The sequence below is a fragment of the Bubalus kerabau genome, chromosome 2, assembly GCF_029407905.1.
Source record: "Bubalus kerabau isolate K-KA32 ecotype Philippines breed swamp buffalo chromosome 2, PCC_UOA_SB_1v2, whole genome shotgun sequence".
NCBI classification, from domain to species: domain Eukaryota; kingdom Metazoa; phylum Chordata; class Mammalia; order Artiodactyla; family Bovidae; genus Bubalus; species Bubalus kerabau.
In genome coordinates, this window is record NC_073625.1 from 188437238 (window position 1) to 188455473 (window position 18236).

Genomic DNA, 18236 nt, shown 5'->3' on the forward strand with positions numbered 1-18236 from the left:
TGCTGGGGCTTTATGTAGGCGGACTCCTCCTCCGAAATGCAGGGCTGTGAGTCAGTCTTGGCCCTCGAGTGACCACTCCATAGCCTAGAGGACGTTCAGGGTTAGGACAGCTGAGAGGAAGGATGGGGGATGGGGATGGGGGTTGGACTGGGGACCAGTTTTCTTAGGGCTTGGGCAGAGCAGGGGGACAGGAAACGGACACAAACAGGGAGGCTGATAAGCAGCAAAGATGTGAGGCCTGGAGGGCTGGCACAGGATACTCTGTCTGCGCGCCCCTCCCGGCCCCTGCCCCACCCCTACCCCCTGAACCTGCAGCTTGGATCCCAGCCATCCTGGGGCCCCACCTGGCATCTACCCCTCCAGCTCTCAGGCGGCTGGGGCAGGGTGATGATGGCAGCATGGTGGATGGATAGCGGTTTCACCCCAAGGGGAACAGTGCTCCTCAAAAAGTCCCTGGGGATCACACGGGGTCACATAACCACTGGGGGACCCAGGCCAAGAGACCCTGAGTGGCAGGCAGCACCTACAATTCACCGGGGCCCTAAAGTTCACTGGAGACACTGTCGTTCCAGTAAATGATTTTAGCCCCAGGCTTAAAGCAGGTGCTTAGTGACATATGAATCATTTATGAAGAATGTTAGGACAGCTCCTCCTCCAACCACCTGACCAGGGACACACCTGACGAGAGAAAGACCAGGATTCCCAGACCCTCGGAGAAGTTGAGGGACATGGGGGCAGCACAGGACTCAGCAAAGACAACTCAGTGTTTAGTGTTCTGTGGGCCCGTTTATTTCCTTCCAAGACCATTTGCGTTCCAGCCACATCTTCCCGGAATGAACCCAACCACACAAGGTCAGTACGAGACCGCAGTCTGTTTTTAAAGTGCTACCCAGGAATACAATCACGGTCGGGTTAAATTCATCACCATGCTTGGTCATCAAGCCAAACCTCTCCACATACCTGGAAACCCTTTTGTTTTCTTCTTTAAAAAAAAAAAAAAAAAATTGTAGCTTTGATACAACACTGGGGAGGGGGGAACTATAAGCCTAAATTATAAATGGCACATTACTGGTCATTTGGAAGCTGGGGAAATGGAGCTGTGCTGTGCTCAGTCATGTTCAACCCTTCGCAACCCGATGGACTGTAGCCTGCCAGGCTCCTCTGTCCATGGGATTTCTCAGGCAAGAACACTGGAGTGGGTTGCCATTTCCTCCTCCAGGGTGAATGGGACAGTTTGTTGCATTTTGACTGCTTCCTCATCTGGAAGGAAGGAATGCCAAAAAAAAAAGAAGGAAGCAGAGAGGTGTAACCTGAGTTTGCTTCGTAGGACTAGCAGTGCTGATGTCCCTGGGCCGCTTGCTTTGGTCATCACACCTTCACAGGTTTGGGGTGGTGGTGGCAGGACCTGGCAACAAGGTCTAGGCTGGTGCTTAGACCTGTTTTTCATCTGATGGAGTTAAATGTTCTGGCTTCCAACAGCCACCAATTTATATTTCAAGTTTCAAGACTGAGGGCCATGAGAACATTACTCAGAAAATATTTGAATTGAATGGCAGCAGTGTAAATTAACCTTTCCCCTTCTGTTCAAGGAGAAAAGGTACAGCATCCTTCTATAGATGTGACCAGTAAGGCCAATCAAACATCTGGACAGGCACCCAGCTTGTCACTGGCTGGCAGCGGCAGGCCAGGTAGTTCTCTCTAGAAATCCAGGGATGCTTGTGGACTTAAACTTGAGACCTGGTTGAAATAAAGTGCTCGGTCTAAACCTTCTTCCTCACAGCAGGTTTTCAGCCAGAATGATGAGGTGGGTACTTCTGTTGATGCTACATGATAACAGACACACACCTGAAGGTCCATTTCATTCCTCAGGAAGTAACACAGGCTCATCCTTAAACAAATCCAATAGAAGTACTGGCAACTTATTAAAACCGACATGAGCAGCTGGTTCCAGACATACAGATACACATTAACATTAGTGTTCATGAGAAATTGCTTTCAAAGCACCACTCTGCAAGAAATTTCATCAAAACAATATCAAAAGCCCCCAAACCACTCTCACGTGTGGAAAAGGGAATGAAGTGGTTTACAATAAGTAGGTTTTGCATTTGGTGTATAATCTTAATTGATGTTTGGTGTCAATGACATTTAACATAAATATCCTACACTATTAAAAAATACACCTGGATAAACAGCTTGGAAATGAAACATTCACAGTATCAATACAGCCCACGTTCTCACGGCACTACCCTGACCCTACCTTTCATTTTTCCTGTCTTATTCCTATGTCAGTGTCCTCTGTCACTTCAGAAAAATGCATTTGTGGGAGACTAATGTATGTGCATCTGGAGGGTGGGCTCCTGGAGTGACTTAAATGTGCAGGGTTCTTGATGTGCATCTCACAGACACCAGCAGACACGCATCTTGCCAGCACACACTCCCTCTTGTGTTAATCCATGTGCTTCTCCCTCACAGGTTGGACGGAAAGCCCCTGACACTTCCCCAGGACCCTGAAAAGGAGTCAGGTCTTGAGAAAGTTGAGAAGCAGAGCCCTGGATGAAGGTATGGAGCAGTGAGCAGGATGCTCGTGGGGTTGTTCAGGAATGGGAATGGCTACGACTTCTTTTAGAGCGAGAAAGCTGAAAGTAAAACTCTGACACCTTCACACTCCAGTAAGTCGAGTTCAAATCAAATAAAAAATTGCACTGACAACTTCTGATCAGTGCCTGACATTCTGACACACACAATACCCTCTTAGAATTAATTCTGAAATGTCACATGTTCTGCCGAGCACATGAGAAAGGACAAGAATCCCTCAAGTGAAACAGAACATTAATGAGACCATTGCTTCCAAAAGACTAGTAGCGATTTCTAGTCTGTGGGGACTAACTTGGTATGAACATACTATATTTTTGAATGTCAGGTGCTAATTTACAGTGATAACAATTGGAGTATAATCTTTAAAAGCAATGTATGCTAAAAAAGTCATTTTACAGTCAGTTGATAATTCTTGGGACACCTAAGGATTTTGAATAGTGCGTTTTAAAACAAAATTCCTGGTTTTAAGTTTTTTTGATGTGGACCATTTTTAAAGTCTTTATTGAACCTGTTTCAATATTGGTTCTGTTGTTTATACTCTAGATTTTGGCCACGAGGCATGTGGGATCTTAGCTCTCTGGCCAGGGATTGAACCCATACCCCCTACACTGGGAGGTGAAGTCTTAACCACGGGACCACCAGGGAAGTCCCTATAATAAAATTCTTAATGTTATTTTCTAATCTCATCCTCAAAAAGAAAAAAAGTAGGAAAAGAAAGAATTCTATAAACTTGATTTTTATAAAGGTTTCTGCTCATCCCTGGCTCTCTTACCCATGAAGTATATGTTGAAGGAGTCACAAAAGCACCTCTAGAAAGGCACTCACCCAATTTCCTATCTGTGACAGAAGCCAAGTTTTCATAATTGCTTTTGAGTCTTACGAAGAAACATGGATCTTATGCAAAACCTGTCATCAGGATGACAGGTGCTCCTTAATAAGCATTTCTCCTAAAAGTGCCTCATCCAGAAGGAGTGAAAACCTGTGACTGGACCCCAGGGGAAGGGCTCACGGTTGAGGAACGTGGTTTTCCCCAGGGGAAAGGCGAATTGATGAGGAAGGTGGTTTGGAAGATCCATAGGGTACTAACATCGTGTGCCAAGCTCACTGTTTTTCCCACTGGAAATTAAAACAAGGGCCTCCCAAGAGCGGCTGAGCAGCGTTCACAGTAGCATTCTGAAGAGCTCATAAAAGAAATCTGATGTATGTTTGGCTCATTTGTTATTAAACTTCCATTCCTAAGACTCACACCTGAGACATAAAATGATTTCCTCCTTTGCCCTGATAGTACTTTGTTTCAGCTATTGGCAATATTTGGCAAAACCTTGAACTAAAGAAAAACCACATATGTATGGTGAACACAACCTTGTGCCTGTGGTTTATTGCTCCTGACTTCATCTGATGGGCTGGCTGCTCTCCTGTGAGCCCGGACGGCAGACGGCAGGGAAAACATTCCGTGTGTTGACTGCTCTGTGGTGTTATTATAGCTTCTGACGCTATTCAGAAAAATGTAAAACCACCTAAGGATTTACATATCTCCTACTTGCAAATAGGCTCAAAGTAAACTTAGAAAAGTGTTCAGCATAATATGCATAGGATATATTTAGTATTTGCATAATTTTTCAAGTTATATGGCTAATGTCAAAGGCAAGTGTCTTCCTATATTTGTCAGTGTTTCCATTACTGCGGTGATTTCTCTGTTTGCCTGCGTCCCTCCTCTCAGTCCGCAGGGGCTGCCGCACTTTTTATTCTGAGTAGCCAATCAGGAGAGGTGACCCATCCATTCCATTCACAGTGACAGCACGGAGGGACCGTCCGCTTTGCTATGTGGTCCAGGCACCAGCCAAGGTTAGAGCATGGAGGACCGAGCTCGTTTCCCCAGCTGCCCATCCACAGTCCCTTACAGTGAGTTCCACAGCTCGCACGGGAAGTATCCTCCCATCTAACTTCAATCCTCAGCTGTGAGCACAGACAAACGGTGGAGTCTTCGGGTCCCCTGGCTTCTGGTGGCAAATTGGGCTTTGCAGATTTTCTTCAGGGAAACCTCCTGGATGGAGACTGTTTTTTTTCCCCCTTTAAAAGACAAAATGGTTGGAAAAACCCCAGCTAGACGGTGGACAGGGCGGCCGTCCAGCAGCTCGCTGGCCCTCTGGCTGTATCCCAGCAGGTGGTGATGGTGGGTCCGCACCTGCAGCTTCCCTGGGGAGGGGGCGCTGGCCTATGGGTAGGGGTCCGAGGAGGCGCCATTCAGGGTGCTCTGGCCCCGGTGCCTGGAGAGCAGCTTCTTGTTCAGGATCCGGGAGAGCGTCACCCCCTTCCTCCGTGCCCCATCAGGCTGCTGCAGGAACACGAGGTCGTTGTGTGACTGGCTCAGGCCGGGGTCTTTCTGCTGGTGCCGCCGTCGGAAGAAGAGCTTGGCACCCTTCCTTAAAATTCCTCCTGAAAGAGCAAGGCACAGGGTCAGAGGGCTGCGGCGAGAGGCTGGGACGTGTCCGGGAGGGAAGGAGAGAAGGCAGCTCCGGTGACTAACACAGGCAGCCTGTGACTGCAAGCGCAGAAAGGCAGCTGGGTCAGGCCTGTGCGCAACACAAGAGCTCCCAAGGCATAGTGAGCAGAGCAGCTTAAAACAGGAGAGTAGGGGCAGCGGGCTGGACTGTCCCTTGGAATCCATTCCCAGGGAAGGCACTCAGGTCCCTGACTTTTAGGGGTCCCCCAGCTCTACCCACTCCTTGTCATGAGGAACAGTATAAGTAGCAGAGCAGGGCTCTAATGACCCAGAAAGGATGCTCCGATATCAAAACCAAATTAAGGACTTTGACAGAAACAATTTTCACCTTCTTAGGAAACTTGTTTAGTCCCTGAGTCGTGTCCGACTCTTTGTGACCGTCGACTGTAGCCCGACAGGCTCCTCTGTCCATGGGATTTCCCAGGCAAGAATACTGGAGTGGGTTGCCATTTCCTTCTCCAGGGGAGCTTCCCAACCCAGGGATCAAACCCACAACTCCTGCACTGGCAGGTGGATTCTTTACCACTGAGCCACCTGGGAAGCCCCTTAGGAAAGTTAAATGACACTTATTCTTTTGGGGAGGAAGAGCTTTTATAACTCCAGATCCAGCATGTGTCTATTAAGCTAAGTCACATGACATGTCTGTTACTTGATCACTTTTGATCTACAAAACCTCAATTTTGCTTGTTCCGATCTATGTAAATTCAATGTAAAATGATGGAACATGAACTAGAAAAATATAGCAGCAGCAATGATTTCAACGGCGATGGTTCCTTAAAGGTTAAAGGCCAGTTACCATAGCAATGGGACAGAGCCCACTAACCTGCTTTCACTTCCACAAACTAGTTTAACATCCTGTGAATAAGGCCCACCAGGGTCCTTTCCAGTCAGGTTGTGAAACCCATGACCATTTTGCATGCAGGAGTTAAGGACTCTGAAAGGAAGAATGGCTTGACCTTCCCAATAAGGAGCTTTAGAGCTAATCTGGCAATTCATTCTTTTCATGATAGATCCAGCGAGTACTTCAAAAGCTGTGACATATGCAAAACCATCCGGCTTAATCCAAACAGGAGGCCCGAGGGCAACACTTTGCTCTTCTAGCTGAAACAGATAGTTGTGGAATCCGACCCAGCCTTGTCCACAGACCTTTGCGGGATCAGCACTGACTGTGGGGAAGGCAGCGATCCCGTGAATTTCAGAGGCCACACCCTAGACCTGAACTTAAGGATGCCCGTCCTACTTGCTCTGCCCAGAATGGATGGGTCTCCTCTCCTGATTGGCTGCTCCCAATAAAAAGTGCAGCCACCCCTGAGGACTGAGAGGTGGGACAGACACACAGAGAAACCACCACGGGAACGAAAACACTATGACAAGTGTAGGAAGACATTTGCCTTTGATATTAGCCATATAACTTAAAAACTTAGGAGCTTCTGTGCGGAAGCTCAAGAGAAACGGGCTGAATTTCACTGGGTCAAAGCTGCCCCCAAAGACTTGTTTTGGTTTTCTCTTTGGATACAATCACCTTTCAAGAAGGCTGAATAGGATATACATATATACATCAGTCAGTTCAGTTCAGTCGCTCACTCGTGTCTCTTTGCGACCCCATGGATTGTAGCACACCAGGCCTCCCTGTCCATCACCAACTCCCGGAGTTCACTCAAACTCATGTCCATTGAGTTGGTGATGCCACCAACCATCTCATCTTCTGTGTGTGTGTATATATATATATTTACAATTATATATATTTATAGTTATATATATGTATATGTATGTGTATTATATGTATATATTTACAATTATTATAAATATACAATTGCAAATATATAAAAATATCTATATAATTGTAAATATATATATACACAGAGGATGAGATGGTTGGATGGCATCACCGACTCAATGGACATGAGTTTGAGAAATGGCCATCCACTCCAGTATTCTCGCCTGGAAAATCCCACGGACAGAGGAGCCTGGCGGGCTACAGTCCATGGGTCACAAGAGTCAGACACAACTTAGTGACTAAACCACCACCTCCACCAGAGTTGGGAGGTGGTGTGCGGGGGCTTGAGGAAGGCTGGAAGGGGGACAAAGCAGAAAGGGGAATGTAAGTCTCCGTGGCTTTACTCCAAGTCAACGGGCCTGACTAGCTGCTCCCTGGACCTCAGAGGTCCATTCCCGGATCCATTCTAATCCCTGGAAGATGCAGCATATCTTAAAAAGACCACCAGGCAGGGTGTGTGATGGCAGGGGTCACCACAACCCATGGGGCCTGACTCTGGAGTCTGGCCAGTGGGGTGGATACAGTGATGCCTGATGATTAATGACCTAGGGACTCAAATGTCCCGGGGGCTCCCAACCTGGCCAGGTTCCCTTAGGTTCGGGTGGGCGGGGGGTGGGAGGTGCTTAGGAGGTGTTTCTGGTCTACAGGTAGCTGCTCTGGGTTAAGCTCACAGTCACTCAGTCATGTCTGACTCTTTGCGACCCCATGGACCGCAGCACACAGGCTTCAGACCCTCAAATAGCATGTAAATGTGGGGCTGTCACATCAGAACAGAGGAGAGGGAGGGAGGTCCGTTGGACCCATCTGGTTAATCTAGACTCTAATCCCACTTCCCATTCCCATCTCCCCGGGGTGGGGGACAGGGAATGGAAGTGTGGGGAGGGGAGCAGACCGGTCTGTCCCCCAGGCCAGCTGCAGACCTAGGGATGTGGAAGCCAGCAGTAAGAGAACCTCCCCTCGAACACTCCATCCACAAAGCCCATTTCACACATGTCCCTGTGCTGAAATCCCACCCGGGGTTTGGAGCCAAGGTCTGAGGTGTGAGTGGGAACGGTGTCAGGGTTTGCATCTTGTCCATCCAGAATTCTTATGTTGGGGTCCTAACCCCAGGTCCTCAGAATGTGACCTTACTTAGAGACATTGACATTGGCGATTCAGTTATAGCAAGGTCATTAGGACAGGTGCTAATCAAGTATGACTGGGGTCCTTATAAAAAGGGGAAGTTTGAACAGAGGCGCACTGGGAAACGCCATGGAAAGATGAAGGCAGAGCTTAAGGTGATGCACCTACAAGCCAAGAGGCAATGTGCTATGTTGTTAGCAATCCACGCCCTCCAAGGCTGGGGGAGCGGCTGGGACAGACCCTCCCTCTCAGCATCAGGAGCACCCAGCCCTGCCCACACCTTGATCTTGGACTTCCAGCCTCTGGAACTCAGAGACGAAATCTCTGTTGTTTAAAGCACCTCACCTATGGAGCTCTGTTTCAGCCACCCCCAGGATCTAACACAGACAAGACAGGGAAGGGGAAGATCTGACTTAGGATGAGGATCCTGGAATGGCAGCAGCGTCCTCCTGTATCCCTGAACCCCGGACATCGTGTGGAAGATTGCACTGCCCTCCCTGCCAGGCACACGCATGGTTTCTGTCCTTCATCCTCCACCCTCTGGAGCAGGGGTGCTGTGTTGTTAACTGCCTGCTCAGCATCAGTCCAGAACCGGATGCTGCCACATGCGCTCTGGTGCAGATCGACCCCTAACTTGACATGACTTGCCGCGGCTTCTCCGGGGACGTCGGCTTTTTGGACAGAGGATGGTCATGTGAGGGGCGAGACTGAGGTTTGCACCTCTACAAGCTGCAGCCCAGGTTACATTTCCCAGCCACCTCCAAGGGTGCTCTCATCTCTTGCTTACAAATAAGGAAGTAGAGACTCGGAGAGGGACATGCTCTGTCCTTCAAAGCTTGGCTCCTCTGTGCTGCTGAGGATACATCTGAGCTGGAGGTAGCCGGCAGGCATCTGGAGGGCCGGTCTGCCAAATTGCTGCTGGGGAGTTCTCCTGAGGGTGGGACTGAAGATCTCAGAGGGAGTTCAGAGCAGAGCCCTGCTCTTTGGCAGGGACTTGGATAGGCTTCCGGGCATGATGAAAGGCAAGCCGGTGGCCGGGGGAGGACAGAATATTCCAGCGCTGTGAGCCCTTCTCCAGGCTCCGCAGTTTAACTCATCACACGTGAAGAAGGACCAGTACAAGCTGAGGTTATTCCATTTTCATCACTAAATAAAAATGTGATCGTCTGTTTAAACTTGGTCACTCAAGCACAGTGACCTTCGGGGTAAATAACTGGGGATGGACACAGCCACAGGTACGCTTGGTGGACGCTGATACAGCCGCACCACGGCAGGTCGTAGCTCAGATGGGCAAGTGCACTCTTCTTTGCAGGGAGGCAGGACAACACAAAGCCACCATGACCAGAACACTGCCACCCAGTGTTCTGTGTCAGTTTGCCCAGCATGCCCAGTGACTCCATCCGGCACTGAGCTGAGTGTTGCTGGGAAGCCCCTGTCCATGTGGTCCAGGTCTCCCATCTGTGCCTGAGCCCTAGGAGATACCCTAGGTGATGTGATGGCCTTCATCCAATCAACTGAGAACAAAAAGGAAGGATCCCCAGGCAGAGATTCTGCCTCAAGACTGTGGCATCAGCTCCTGTCTGCCCTGTAGGTTTCAGACTCACCCACAAAACCCAGATCCTTGAAATCTAGAACCAATCGATTCTGTTTCCCTGGAGAACCCTGATGACACAAGAACCCTAGTTTGGAAGGTCACACTTTCCCCGGGCCCCAGAATCTGTCACTCCTTGCTGATGCGGGAACTCACAACCATGGGGCAATGGAGTGAGGCTGTTCAGATTTAACAAGCCCACCTCATTCACCTGACAGGCAAGAAGCAAGGCTCAGACCTCACTCCCGATCTTAAAGATGCCTGAAGGTCAAATGTAAAAATGGGTTACATGAAACTTAAGGCAAATAACCAAAATCTTAGATGGCACCAGGAAGAGAAAAAAAAATCTTTCCCTGGTTCCAGCAAGGTTGCTGCTGCTAAGTTGCTTCAGTTGTGTCCGACTCTGTGCGACCCCACAGATGGCAGCCCACCAGGCTCCCCCGTCCCTGGGATTCTCCAGGCAAGAACACTGGAGTGGGTTGCCATTTCCTTCTCCAATGCATGAAAGTGAAAAGTGAAAGTGAAGTCGCCCAGTCGTGTCCGACTCTTAGCGACCCCATGGACTGCAGCCCACCAGGCTCCTGCATCCATGGGATTTTCCAGGCAAGAGTACTGGAGAGGGGTGCCATTGCCTTCTCCGCCAGCAAGGTTAATAAAAAAAAAAAAATATATATATATATATATATATGTAAGGCTCAAGTATAAACATGTTGTTGTTGTTTAGTTGCTCAGTTGTGTCCAACTCTTTTGCGACCCTATGGACTGTAGCCTGCCAGGCTCCTCTGTGCATGGGATTTCCCATGCAAGAATACTGGAGTGGTTTGCCATTCCCTTCTCCAAGTGATCTTCCCAACCCAGGGATTGAACCTGTGTCTCCTACATTGGCAGGTGTATTGACAGGTGTATTCTTTACCACTGCACCCGCCCCCCCCTCCCCGAGAAACCCCATAAACTCATATATGAAGGAATTAAAAATAATTATTCTATTTAACGTTGCAGATACTCCCCACTTTATTCCTGGTTGTTTCCACAGTTTAACAGACATAAATCGCTCAAGGGAAAACATGTCCCAACATCTTACAGACAGGAGAACGGTGACCAAAAGCAAACTTGTAAGTTGCAGTTTGCTACCCAAAGGACAGCTTTAGACTTCAAGAGGGACCATGGACAGCCCATTTGTAGAAATGACTACCTTTTAGAACCAAGGACAGTTATGGAGGCCGGTCTGTCTGTATTTCTTGGCGAGGTGGTGGTGTCACATCGGCTAACACAGTTCTGTCTTTCCCTGAGATGCCGGTCTTCTACCACCTGACCAGGGCACTTTGAAGGAGGAAGGTGGGGAAACTAGCATCCTGGCAAGGTCAAACTGGGAAGGGACGGGAGGGATAAGGATGTGGGGAGCTTATTTAGCTTCCAGCTCAGTTAGGATATCTGCTTTCCTCATAGCAAGACTATTCTTAATTTAAAAAAATATATAAAACAAAAATAACTTACTGTGTAGGCAATTAACTCTGGTTGGCATAGCGATCCTCTTAAGTTAAAGGGGATGAGCAGGAGATGGAGAAAAGGAAGAAGTGAAAAGAAAAGTTTGCAACAGCAAAATCAGAATGCGAGCGGTAAGAGTTTGAAGCATTTACATCACACAACGTAGGACATTACTGTGCAGGACGTTGGTTTGTTTCTCTTTGTCTTACTTTTGAGTATTTCTCAAAGTTTCCACCAATGCTTTTGTTCTGACTTGTGGTAAAACAGACATAAAATGTACCATCTTAGCCACTTCTAAGTTTGGTTTGTCTTAAGCGCATTCGCAGTGTGGTATAAGCATACCAGGGCTTTGTTAAGCTAAAAATAAAACCAGTTTGAGAAATGCATTTCCTGTCTTGGCTGCATCATCACAGTAAGTAGATTTCCAATCAGCAGAATTCCAGGGGAATTCTAACAGGCAGGCAGGTCTCAGAAAGCTAACTTCCTCCTATGACAGGAGACACAGGTGGTTCTTAATCTGAAAACTAGTTTTTAGTTTAAAAAGGAGAGCTGCCTCCTTATCACCAGTTTTGGTGGGAAACAGCAACTATCTGCACAACGCAGAATCATCTAAGGTTCTGACAACAAATCTCTCGGATAACACTGAGAGATTAACACTGAGAGTATAAAGCACTTTTTTTAAGTGCTACCAAATGCGTCCCTTTAAAAAATCCTGTGTCTGTGAAGCCCTAGGAGTGAGGTGCGTCCTGGGAGCCCAGCGCCATCCTCTGGGGCTCAGGGTGGAGGACCAGCACATCTGTGGGCACCAGGTCCCCAAGAGTGAGGGTGTCACCCATCCCGCCGGCCACAGGAGAGAAGCAGGGTGGCCAGGACACAGCAACGACACACACCGCAGGGAAAGAGCTTCCTGGGAGGACCGGCAGAGGGAGCGAGGGAGGAGGGAACAGCGGTCTCCGAATGCACCCGGGTTGGAGAGGCTCAACCTTTCAGAATGGGCTGAGGGCGGGAGGCAGGGTCAGCTTCTGTGAGAAGAGGAGACAGACGGCTGCTGGTCTGTTGGGCACAAAAGGGGCACATCCATCTGTTCCCCGTGTGCCCATCCTGCCCAGTGCCCACCTGCCTGCCTTAGGCCCAGGTGAGCCCCCTTGGGCAGTTCTGGCCCCAAGACGCCGGGGGTGGAGGTCGGGGGCTGGTGCATGCCAGGCTGTGGACCAACAGCCAGGCCACCTTTTCCACAACAGAAGCCAGGAAGCCACCACAGAGCCAGTGCTCAGGTCACCACTCCCCACGCCACTCCTGGTCACCTGATGGGGCCCTGGGGATAAGGTCTCAACACTGGGCAGGGGGCAGATGGAGTCTCTTCATCTCAGGGTCTGGAACCACACCCAGGAATCCTCTCCTCTCTCTCGCCTCCTCTTCTAACTTCTGCCTCCTCCCCGATCTGTCCCTGATCTGCAGGGCTGGGTCAAGGGGGAGACACAGGAATCGAATGGGGAGGGATCTCCAGCTCCATCCCAAGGATACCAGGGCTGTCCTGTGCCCCGAGGTGTGATGAGCGGCAACCCTGGCCTTGACCCGGCTGAAGCCAACAGTGCCCCCTACTCCCAGCTATGACAATTGAAATTCTGCAGCCACGTCCAGCGTCCCCTGAGGAGGGGACATGATTGCCCCAAGCAGGAACCACTGCCCTGGTCCGCGGCACCAAGAACAAAGGAGCAGAAGGCAGAGCCGCTGACCACGGTTCCCGACCAGTGAGATTCCTAATGTCTACCCTCGCCAAGGAGCCAGGACAGAGCTGTACCCAGGACTCCCGGATTGGCCCCAGCCTCTGCCTCGGCTCTCCTGTCCCATGCTCTGCACTGGGACCTCCTATAACCGCCCAGCCGGTGGGGTTCTTGGGGAGGCAGGCACCCGCAGTAGGTATATCCCCGAACATGGAGGAGGGAGCTGAGACTCAGTGAGTCTTGAAGCCTCACATCTAGAGCTGGCCAAACCTCTGGGCTAAATTCTCTTGGCAAGTATCTTCAGGTCACCATCATGCCAAAGCACTGTCTGGGTTAAACCGCACACTGAAGAAATGTACCGATTTAAAGCCCTGTTTTAATGCTAATGCGAAACAGTCGCTTATTCTAATACAATGATTACCTCACCTCTGCACATGTGTTAAGTTAATTGGCTAATTTTCTAGGGAGTTCTCTCCCCGTGGGTCCTGTTAGGGCTGAGTGGGGAGGTCTGGTTTGCTTTCAGTTGGAGGGAAGAGTCTGAGAGGCATGCAAGTGCAGGGGAGCCCATCTGTGCAGCTGGGGGAACCCCAGCTCTGCCCAGCTGGTCTCCTTGGCTCCATTGTGGTCTGTGGCTCCTGGTGGCCCCTCTCCATGCTCTGGATGGTTCTACTCCCAGGAGGAGGGTGCACACACAGAGAACATGGTGCCTCGAACCATGAATACCAAGTGGCCCTGAGAACACAGAGAGATGACCCGGCCACTCACACTCAGAAGGGTTCTGAACGTGCCCCCAGCCCTGCCCATGGGCTTGAAATGGGCTCAAACATTGAGTGCAGGTGTTTTTGTAGGCGTGGGGGTGCAAGGGTAGGGTGCCCTTGTAGAGGAGAAGGGAAAGAGAGCAGAGGCTGAAAACTGAATTTCAGTCTGGAAACTAGCAGGAGACCAAAGCCACGGACTGGCGGAGGGGAGTGATGGGGAGCAGCGCCAGGGTGGGCAGGGAGGTGTGGGGAGGGGCTGGTACCTTTATGCTTCTTGGCAGCAGCTGGCTCCAACTCTGACACACTCAGAGAGCTCTCAGACAACTCGTCCCCCTCGGGGTCCTGCAGGGCCTGGCCACCCCATGCCCCAGCGGGTGGCTCCTTCTCCAAGTCCCAGGAGTCTAGCTCTATCTCCTGGGGCTCTAGGGCCGGTAGGGTCCCCACTGGGGCCTCCTCCTCGGGTGGGGCAGAGGTCACTGCCGCCTCCGGCTGGTCCTGGGGGGCATCCTCTTGGTGGGCACCATCCATGGAGGCCGCGTAGTCCAGCATCAGGGCTGCGTCACTGTCCTGAGATAGTGAGGTCTGTCCAGGGGTGAGAGACAAAGTCAGGGTGAGGAAGGTGCCAGGATACTCGGGAGGAGCAGTGAGCTGAAGAAGCCTTGGCAGCCCCACACGCACAGCCGTGGGGGTGGTTTCGGCGTCCGAAGGTGCCCGGCCCTCCAAGGAGACAGTTAAGGAAGCTGAGAATCAGTGCACGCAGGTCTCCCAAGGCAGAAGGTCGGCCTGAGGTGCCAGGCTGGGGGAATCTGGGAAAGAGCACCCTCTCTGGGTGCGGAGGTGGCACATAGTCTGCTTAGTGACCGCTGACAACTGCCTTTTCTGACCCAAGTCAGAAATGCCCACTGATTCAATCTGGGACAATTTGACCTTCAGTAAAAATGGGGCTTTTTTGGTGGCTCAGCAGTAAAGAATTCTCCTGCCAGTGCTGGAGATGTGAGTTCAATCCCTGGGTTGCAAACATCCTCTAGAGGAAGAAATGGCAAGCCACTCCAGTATTCTCGCCTGGAGAATCCCATGGACAGAGGAGCCTGGTGGGCTACAGTCCAGGGGTCGCAAAGAGTTGGATATGACTTAGCGACTAAACAACAACCACAACAACAATGGTAAGTCAGCTGGACTAAATGATCTGGAATAAAACCTTAGAGAAAGCACAGAGGAGATGGAGACACTCACAAGTCTTGTCCTTATTTGTTTTTTTTTTTTTTTTTTTTTGAAGCCTCTGGTGCCTCAGACAGTAAAGAATCTGCCTGCAAATGCAAGAGACCTGGGTTCTATCCGTGGGTCGGGAAGATCCCCTGGAGAGGGGAATGGCTACCCACTCCAGTGTTCTTGCCTGGAGAATCCATGGACAGAGGACCCTGGCGGGCTACAGTCCATGGGGTCACAGAGGGTCAGACACGACTGAGTGACTAACACTTCCACTCTCATTCTTATTTTTGGTTTTTAGTTTGGTATAGAAATGGCAACCCACTCCAGTACTCTTGCCTGGAGAATTCCGTGGACAGAGGAGCCTGGTGGGCTGCCGTCCATGGGGTTGCACAGAGTTGGACACGACTGAAGCAATTTAGCATGCACGCATGCATTGGAGAAGGAAATGGCAACCCACTCCAGTGTTCTTGCCTGGAGAATCCCAGGGACAGAGGAGCCTGTGGGCTGCCATCTATGGGGTCGTGCAGAGTCAGACATGACTGAAGCAACTTAGTTTTGTTTTTGGTCACACCGCTTGGCATGTGGGATCTTAGTTCCCTGACCAGAGGATGAAACCCCTGCCCCCTGCAGTGGAAACTCGGAGTCCTAACCACTGGGCCACCAGGGAAGTACATTCACTCATTTATTAATCCTATAGAAAACCCAACTACTGAACTGAGCCGGGTGCTTCCAGAGATGCTATCGCCCCCTCCTGGCTGCTTCTGGAAGTGCATGCAGGAAACCCAGAGGCATCACCTGGCTCTTGGAAGATGGTTTCCAAGGCCACCCCCACCCTGGGTACAATTGCAACATTGGTGACTCGCCCCTAGCACCTCCTACGACCTATTATGGCCCCTTTCTCAAGAGCCAGGGGCCCAGTTCTCAGCATGCCCTCCTGTCCACCCTCTTATGCCCTCAAGAAATCAAGCCACCCGCCGTGTCCAAAAATTCATCTTCCTCCTTGTCCCCTCCCAACTACTAAATTTCCCACCTGCACCTCCCTCACTCACATTTTCTTTGCTCATTCTGAAAGGTTAAAAAGAGTAAGGGACTGTCACCTGGGCCCTTGCCCTGAGGGGCTGGCCTCTCCAGTAGCCTGGCCTGCCCATTGTCCACACGGGATGCCTTGAGCCTGCCATCTGCCCTGGACTAAGGTTACAGAGCAGCACAAGGAAGGCATGGGGACGGGGATGTGTTTTAAAACAAGCTTCATTTCTCTGACTGCAGGAGGCACAAAGTTTCATTGCAAAAGGAAGCATTTGGAAATGAGTCATATGTAAAGTGAAAGTTCCCCAAGACGGCTTGGTGATGGGGGTGGAGGTCCTGTCCCGAAGGGGAGCTGATCTCATCTCGGTCTTTCTCTTTCAGTAATTTTTCTTCAAATGATTCACCAACCTCTCAACACCCAAAGCATCCCAGGTCAGAAACCATCAAGTTCCTTCCTCAACAGGATAAACTGCATAAACAAAAATGCCACAAGTAATCCCTTGTTGCTGCTGCTGCTGCTGCTGCTGCTGCTGCTAAGTCACTTCAGTCGTGTCCGACTCTGTGCGACCCCATAGAGGGCAGCCCACCAGGCTCCTCCGTCCATGGGATTTTCCAGGCAAGAGTACTGGAGTGGGGTGCCAAGGGATTCTCCGAATCCCTTGTTGGGGGAACACAATCTGACATTCCCCGGGTGGCGCTAGTGGTAAAGAACCTGCCTGCAATGCAGGAGACCTGAGAGATGCAGGTTTGATCCCTGGGTCAGGAAGATCGCCTGGAGGAGGACATGCAACCCACTCCAGTATTCTTCCCTGGAGAATCCCAAGGAGAGAGGAGCCTGGTAGGCTACAGTTCATGGGGTTGCAAGGAGTTGGACACGACTGAAGCCACCTAGCAAGCATGCAGGCAACCTGACATTCCAGGGGTGGAACTTTCCGGAGTTAAGTTGAGAGCCAGGGCAGGGCGGGCATGGGAGGAGGAGAGGCTCACCTTGGAGACCCCGGATATGATGATCGTGCTCTTCTTCCTCGGGGACTTGAGCTTCAGCTTCGAGGACTCGCTGAGCTGTCGGATGGCGACTTCAGCCACCGGGTCGGCCCCGTTCAGCACCAGCAGCTCTGCCAGGGGAAGAGCAGGGTCAGACACATTAGCAAAACCTGGAACTTCGACAGGAACTTCAAAGACTGGGCAACAGATCTGGTCGTTAAGGAGGGGTTGGCAAACTTTCTGTAAAGGGCCAGAGGTGACTAGCTTGGGCTTTGTGGGCAGCTGGCCTGTCACAAGTACTCCACGCTGTCTCAGAAGTGGGTAAGCAGAGACTGGATGTTAAGAGTGCGCACTGGGGACTTCACCCCTGAATGTGGTCCAGTGGATAGGAAGCTGCCTGTCAATGCAGGGGACATCAGTTTGATCCTTGGTCCCGGATTCCACATGCCTCGGGCCAACTGAGCTTGTGTGGCACAACTATTGAGCCCAGATTCTAGAGCCCGTGCTCTGCAACAAGAGAAGTCATGGCAATAAGAAGCCTGTGCATAGCAACGAAGACCCAGTGCAGTCAATAAAATAGAAGTAAATAATACAATAATTTAAAAAATTATAATTTTTTTTTACAGTGGGCATGGCAGGTTCTGGGGAAACTTCATGAGCAGGACAGGCAATGTTCCTGGTCTACAGCTGATGCTCTGTGCTTACACACACTCACCAAGGTGTACATTTCACATCATGCACTTAAAAAATAATAATAATTTTGTTTATTTATTTTTGGCTCTGCTGCTGCTTGGGCTTTTCTCCAGGTGTGGCAAGTGGGGGGCTAGTCACCAGCACAGGCTCTAGAGCACAGGCTCAGTAGCTGCAATGCACAGGCTTAGTTGCTCTGCAGCATCTGGGATCTTCCCAGATCAGGGATCGAACCGGCATCTCCTGATTGGCAGGGGGATTCTTTACCACTGAGCCACCAGGGAGGCCCTCACATCGTGCATTTTAATGTATGGAAGTGATGCCTCAGTGGAGGTGATAACTAAGGCATGTAAGGAAACAGAAACCTCTGAGCTTTGGGGAGATGTGAACTCTGAAGGGCAATGAAGCTACCCCCTGGCCCTCCCAAGAGGTTCGCACACACAAGCTATTGTTCAGGGTGTCAAGGGACCGTTCACGGAAGCTGCTCCTCCCCAGAATTAGCCCACACCCCGGCCAACATCCAGGGAATGCTTAACTCGGACCCAAGCCCTGCAAAGAACTCAGTGCGTGTTATTTCAGGTAAATACCCACAAGGTCTCGGGGGGGGGGGGTGGAGTTTTTTCAGTCTCCATTTGAGGAATGGGGAAGACAGGAGGCAGCCAGGTGGTCGGCAGGGCTGGGACCTCCCCACCCCCCAACCCGGCCAGGTCTCTCCCACTCAGAGATGCTGCCGGACCTCACAGGTAATCGCTGCTGTAGGGCAATTAAAAGG

At 50.6% G+C, this 18236-nt stretch overlaps 1 protein-coding gene across 3 annotated transcripts in view; it reads right to left on the reverse strand.

Annotated features, from left to right (window-relative positions):
• Positions 1-657: 657 nt before the first annotated feature.
• C2CD2 (C2 calcium dependent domain containing 2) overlaps positions 658-18236 on the reverse strand; it is a 66217-nt gene continuing 48638 nt past the window's right edge. For 2 of the 3 annotated variants that reach the window (XM_055569734.1, XM_055569733.1), the window contains exons 12-14: positions 16778-16905; positions 13819-14137; positions 658-5031 (exon numbers count right to left, since the gene is read on the reverse strand). In XM_055569734.1, the coding sequence (XP_055425709.1) occupies positions 4811-5031; positions 13819-14137; positions 16778-16905 (668 nt within the window). In that variant the 3' untranslated portion in view covers positions 658-4810. Of the gene's footprint in view, positions 5032-10587; positions 12096-13818; positions 14138-16777; positions 16906-18236 lie in introns of those variants that run through there. The other variant, XM_055569735.1, reaches the window with a different exon arrangement.